The sequence below is a fragment of the Limulus polyphemus genome, unplaced genomic scaffold (assembly GCF_000517525.1).
Source record: "Limulus polyphemus unplaced genomic scaffold, Limulus_polyphemus-2.1.2 Scaffold487, whole genome shotgun sequence".
Lineage (NCBI taxonomy): Eukaryota > Metazoa > Arthropoda > Merostomata > Xiphosura > Limulidae > Limulus > Limulus polyphemus.
The window spans coordinates 348311-355251 of NW_013666097.1; the positions used below are offsets into that span (position 1 = coordinate 348311).

The 6941-nt window shown below is 35.1% G+C and overlaps 1 protein-coding gene across 9 annotated transcripts in view; it reads left to right on the forward strand.

The window, feature by feature from the left end:
* The window catches only part of LOC106458567 (CLIP-associating protein 1-A-like), a 199705-nt gene that overhangs the window by 121982 nt on the left and 70782 nt on the right, over positions 1-6941 (forward strand). For all 9 annotated transcript variants that reach the window (XM_022384825.1, XM_022384827.1, XM_022384830.1 and 6 more), the window contains one exon: positions 2318-2358. In XM_022384825.1, coding sequence (XP_022240533.1) covers positions 2318-2358 — 41 coding nt within the window. The remainder of the gene's footprint in view (positions 1-2317; positions 2359-6941) is intronic.

Consider the following 6941-nt stretch of genomic DNA (forward strand, 5'->3'; position numbering starts at 1 on the left):
ATTAGGGACGGCTAGCGCAGATAGCCCTCGTGTAGCTTTGGGCGAAATTCAAAACAAAATAATATAAAAACTGTTGGAGGGACCAAATAGATATTCTTGGCTTTAATCTAATATACAATTTTAAATATTTTAATGAGAGCGTTTTAATAATCCTCAATAGCAGAAATTATTATATCAACAAAGTAAATTCTTATAGTCAAGTAGCATGGTAAATAATACATAAAAAGTCAGGTTTGCTGTCTCGGCCAGCCTTTACTAAACGCTTTAAGGATAAAATCTGTGATGTAAAAAGGCTTGAAGCGACTTTGACGTTAATTAGGCCTCGCCATCTGTTGTTTGTATGATGTCATCGATATTTTGAGAGGTGATGTATTATTATTTTTTTTTAACGAAAGTATGATTAATTTGGCAAATAAAAGTTGAGCACAGTGGTCTGGTGTTTTGTGCTTGTATAATTTTGACTTGTTCTACATTTGTTCAGTATTAGATAAAAACAATAAATGTAAGAAACAGAAGCTTTAGGGCATATTCGTGTTAGGTTAAATATTATTGGCAGTTTTTTCTTCAATGTCGTTGTAGGTGGGTTTAGTTTTCAGTAAAACAGATTTTAACAGCCTAATCTCTTACATGATGTTTGGTTACATTACCTAAAATGTGGTTATAAAAATACCTTATTAAATGTATATATTTTATTTTTACCCTCGCTCTTGAGTACGGGGTTGAAACTCTGAGTATTTGCTTACACAGTTGATTTGGACAAGTGACGGCTCATGAGCAATCTCGTGCTGTTTTCTATACCTTATATTGTTTCATGTTAACATAACTACCAGTTTCGATTCTCTCAGCACTTTTTCATCTAAGTTGGAGGTGTGAGCTACATGCAGAACTCTGCCGTAAAGTCGCTACGTTTGCATAAAACACTTGTCATATTAAACGTGAAGTTACAGAAGTTTGTCTAAACCAGTAGATGTCAAGTTACTGTGACATCCGACATGGGTGTGTCCTGTCCAGGAGCGGACTGATCGAGCTAAAACAGTCACGTTTAAGGTTGAGAATAAATACATACAGTGACGTGTAAAATATGCAGTACCATGCTGTACGTTGTTGTGACATACTTGTGTCGCTGATATCATCAGTTTTTCGACGTTCTTATTCGTTTTATAGCAGTCGTGTTTTTGAACTGACATTACCTGTTTTTTACATTTGCAATAAGTTTTAATGCTTTAGAATATTTGATGTATTAGTAGCTGTTTGTTTTTAGAAATCCACAGTATCAAATATTACTCTATTAACACAAAACGTATATTTGTGAATAGCTAAACTACTAACTACATGCACAATCACATAAAGATTTTAAATTGTTTAATACATAATTCATTTTCAAACATATTTTTTAATAAATGCAATCCAACATATTACGAATTGATTTGTATTACTAAACCCTTGACTCTAGTGAGGCACCTGTTCAGGTCAGCATGGTAATTCTTAGACGGAACACTTATTGAAATCAACAAAGTAGTTCCCAGATGAGACACCTGTTGAAATAAACAGGGTAGTTCGTAGCTGGGGCACTTATAGAGGTTAGCAAAGTTGTTCCCAAATGAGACGCCTGTTGAAATCAACGGGGTAATTCCTAGTTGGGGCACTTATTGGGGTTAACAAAGTAGTTCCTAGGTGAGGCACTTGTTGAAGCCAACAAGGTAGTTTCTAGGGGAGACACTTGTTCAAGCCAACAAAGTAGTTCCTAGGTGAGGCACTTGTTCAAGCCAACAAGGTAGTTTCTAGGGGAGACACTTGTTGAAGCCAACAAAGTAGTTTCTAGGGGAGACACTTGTTCAAGCCAACAAAGTAGTTTCTAGGGGAGACACTTGTTCAAGCCAACAAAGTAGTTTCTAGGGGAGACACTTGTTCAAGCCAACAAGGTAGTTTCCTATGTGAGACACTTGTTCAAGCCAACAAAGTAGTTCCTAGGTGAGGCACTTGTTGAAGCCAACAAGGTAGTGTCTAGGGGAGACACTTGTTGAAAACAGCAAGATAGTTCCTATATGAGGCACTTGTTGAAGCCAACAAGGTAGTTCCTAGGTGAGGCACTTGTTGAAGCCAACAAGGTAGTTCCTATATGAGACACTTATTGAAGCCAACAAGGTAGTTATTAGATGTCGCTTTAAGAAATGTACAGTATATGAAGCGAATTGACTTCTTATCATTTTTACCTTTGTGGAAATCAAGCTATTGAAGTTTGTAATTAACGTTAAGCATAATATAATTAATCATTCCTAACTATTTATATATATGTGTGTGTTATTTTTCTTTCCAGTGGGCCACAGAGGAGACGATGACATCGACAGTGGATCACAGGTAAGATATTACTATTCATTACTGTGATGTAGAAAATAGGTGTAATTAAACATGAAGCTTATTTTTTTCTCGTATCATCAAATACGTTTATGAATGGAAAAATAATAGTTGTTTCATTTCTTATTTCGTCTTTTGTATGGTATTTAATGATAGCGTGCGGATTAAAGGTAAGTCAAAACCGCAATAACAGAAGAAACGACGGAATATGGTCGACAGGTGAGTAACCGGTAAGTACAAAAGCTGGATTGTGAATGAAATAAAAACACAAGTTCTGGTGTTCGTAGTGAGAAGGGTTTTGGTTATTTCATAACAAACAAGCACAATATTCACAGTTAGGTTAAGAACAATAAATGCGGTGAGGTACTACGTACTATATGAAAGACAAACAAAGCTCCATCTGTATACTATATGAAAGACAAACAAGACTCAATCTGTATACTGTATGAAAGACAAACAAGACTAAATTGTACTTTTTTCAAAACTTTTATGTAACTTGTAATTTCACAAAAAAAGTTGTACTACAGAAATCATTTTTCTCTTTTCTCATGCGAATGTTTTTTAATCGGTTATCCAAAATTTTCAGCTTTGTGGTCACTAAGACCCAACAAACTAATGAGAACATGGAGAAAATATAAATTTGGAACAACTAGAAAACTGTGACTTACCTAAAGATACTGATATGAAGCAGTCTAAAAATCAACAACAATATTGGTAATTTAACAAAAAAGGTTTAGATGGGTAGATTTGGTAGTAAGCATGCTAATTTTATTATGTATTTTATTATGTTATTACAAAATTCACCAATCAGATGACTTGAATTTTTTTCTTTGTTTTTTTTTGTGTTTTAAACCACAGTTATGTAAAAATTGAAATTAATATTTTTGTGTGTGTCGGGGAATAAATGTAAAATGGCATGTGTTTACAATATAGATATAGAAGCTGTTAGCTTTTAACTTCATAAAAAGAAAACTTATAAAACACTGTTTTAATGATTCACAAGTTCAAGTAATAAAATATTTCCCAGGGAAATATCATATTTCTTTATTAATAACGCTGAAAGATTTAAACGTAACTAAATTTATTCTAGAAGCATGCAGCCACAGAGGGTGATTCTAACACAAACCAACATATAAAATATAGTATCTTGATTTCGTTTTGTTTCTATCACGACGATATTAAAATTATTCTATTCTGTATAGAATAACGATAGGATCTCTCAGAGTTTTAACATATACAAAAGAATCGTGAATGGTGTTTTAATGTTGTCTCCTGCTGTTAGGTATCTTAGTGTGGAGAGGTGTTCATGACCTATGGTAACGATCGAAGGTTGAGTTCCTAGGCCTTTTACCATCACTGTTGTTGCTCGTTCTCCTCTTTATATGCTTTCAAAAGCTTATCTATATGCTGATGAGTGCCGCGAACCCGTTTGGACAACCCCAAAATGCAGAATCCACTGGCATGTGGACGTATGTTTGGATGGTTTGTCTGATAACATGGAGAGTTCACCTTGGCATTTGTCTGGATATTTGGGATGCTTATCGTCAAATAATTGTCACCTGCAACCACCATAAATCCAATGGAAAAACTACTGTGGCATGCTTTATGCCATTTTCTAGGTGTTATATCTCTGGCAGGACAATACTAAATTTCCCGGACTGTTTGCAGTTACTTAAGTAAACATATGTTTCATCGAATGTGACGACATACTTTCATTTGTCACATGTCTCGTACAGCTTTTGTCTTCTGTTCGGCTTTATATCTTGTAAATACCACTTATAACCCTGAATTCGTGCTTGCTACCATATCGACAATTCTAAAAGAGGTCCTTAATTTAGTTGAAATGGTCCGCAGTGTTCTTGGGTGACTTCTGATGATAGTATGTGTGTGTGTATAGCTTTACCTATACGATTCAGCACTACAGGTATCCTTTTCTTCGAAACGCCAGAGTACTGTGCCTTGCATGCTTTTATAATCTTGGAACAAAACTTCGCATCGGAAAAAAAAACAAAAAACTTGTAATGTAACCCTCCTTAAATGGGCCAGTTTTAGGTACCATGGCACTTATAAGTCATCACACGTCAAGTAAATTGCAACAAAGAGTGTTAAGTTTAAATGTGTTTAGTGTTTAGTCCCAAGGATGGCTAGGGTGAGGTGATTGGGCAGTTTATTGTATCAGAGCTTTAAGATAGCACTGACCCTTAAAGAGCGCCCCCATTATGTCAAAAATCACATTTTTCAAATTTAGCCTAAATCGAAGGTTTAATCTCTTTTTCTACATAAATAACTCATTTTGTCTTAAAATCTTTACTAATTAACCTGTAGCAAGTGATTAAAAATAAGTCTAGTTTGTTTTCATTCCGTTACCACTTCACTATTAAAGCAATCATCAGCATGAAATTTAGCACACTTGTTGATATTACACTCTTCCATAGCTTGAATAATTTAAAATTAAAAAATCTTTACCAATTGTCTTGCTATGAGTCTAATTACCTATAACTAAGGCATTAATCAGAATTTATCGCCCATAGCTCGTTAACGTTGCAGAAAATTTGCAAATGTTTTAATTCAAGTTATGAGAATGCTCACAAAGAGCATGTGTATCAATGTTCACGTTTTTGTCATTCCTGAGTAAAGCTGTGGTGTTAAAAATGCTTGTTATGTATTTCTCTATCCCTGCCACATTTATAATGCGTATGACATATATGACTGAAAGTGTACTTTCAGAGATTGCGACATCATACTTCAAGGTTATAAGAAATGTAAGAAAGTGTTTCCTCAATTTATAAATTTGCCCAGTTTTAAGTGCTATCTTAAGTATGTTTGGTCACAAGAATGCCTATGGCAAGGTGATTGGATATACATATTGTGTCAGAGCTTTAAGTATGTTTAGTCACAAAGATGGAGATTGGATATACACATTGTTACCGTAGATCGTGAACAACCATGTTACGCTATACCTCAAAGGATGGACACTAAAAACGCTATAATTTAATTCATAAGTATTTTAATAGGAATATACCACTGATATTTATGTTAGTTGTTTCTTTCTTATTTCTGGTTGGAGGATAGGGGTCGAAGCAAACATAACATTAATAGTAATATGCCTTATATAATGCCTTTTTCTTGGTAACGGAATATGGTACCTATTATAATTTATATATGCGAAATTAGATTTAAAAAAATTATAAACTAGCGTAGCAAATGTAACTGAAATAATTTCCTATAATATTTGTTTCGTGATGGACGTAGTGCAATGTCTTAATTCAAACTTATCTTGTCGTTTTCCCGTCTTTTTCTATATCGTGAAGTAATATTTATATTTAGTGTTTTGTCGATGTGCTATTAGGCACATTATTTTATGGCCCGGCATCGCGAAGTGGTTGGGACGCTGGACTCAAAATCTGAGGGTCGCAGGTTCGAATCCCCGTCTCACTAAACATGCTCGCCTTTTCAGCCGAAGGGGCGTTCTAATGTGATGGTCAGTCCCATTATTCGTTGGTAAAAAAAGTAGCTCAAGAGTTGGCAATGGGTGGTGATGACTAGCTACATTCCCTCTAGTCTTTCACTACTAAATAAGGGACGGATAGCACAGATAGCCCTCCCTGTAGCTTTGCGCAAAATTCAACACAAAGTAATCGTTTTCGGATATTTCTGGAAAAAAAAATAGTTTAAATTGAAAACAAAAGAAACCACATTATCTTTCAGTAATATTAACACCTTGTTATCTTTCATAAAATAGGACTTCCCCATTAATGATGGGGAGTCTCAACACGTTGACGGCCTTAATGACCCTGGCCATCGATAGGCCTAAAGCCCAAATAGCCAACTGGTAACTTTGCAAAGCGGCCTAATAATCCAATAGGGTCGATGGTATAAAAATACCCCCCCCCCCAATAAAAGAAACTGGTAGCGCACAGCCGCACATTGCCATGATACTGGTGCACATAAATGTTCATTCCGCACCTGGATTGAAAAAAATTAGAAGGAACATTGGTGAACCGAGAATTTTAGCATTGTAAGTCTAGAAACATTTTTAAATATTAGCAAAGTTACATTTTTGCCGAGACAACGAACAGCACCAGAAAACATAGATGTTTAAGCAAAAGTTCGGTTTATTTTACATGTGACCTGAAATAAATGACACGGGTTTAGGTGGTTGTTTTTAAACTCTTAACTTAACTTTACGTTGTTTAGGAATTTTATTGGGAGTGGTTTAAAAAGCAGGTTATTAAACTGAAGTGTTTTTGGTTACATATTAAAGCATTGATTATTGGTTTGTGAAATCCAGATTTAAAGCCACAGCAAAGGTTATTGTTACGTCTCTGGTCGTTAGTTAATTTTCCGCAAAAATTCTTTCCGAAAGAAACTTTACCAATACAAGTCCTTTCTTAAATAAAACTGGTTTATTCTTTCTGAATACAACTTTGCAATACACGTAATTTCCACAGTCACGCTAAAACAAACGCTATAATTCACAACGAACGACTCACGTGCTCGACTCAATCGTCAGTCTCTCTCGTCTGCGGTTCATTACATTGTTGTCGTCACTTCTTACCGGTCTTATATTCACAAGAATACCGCAT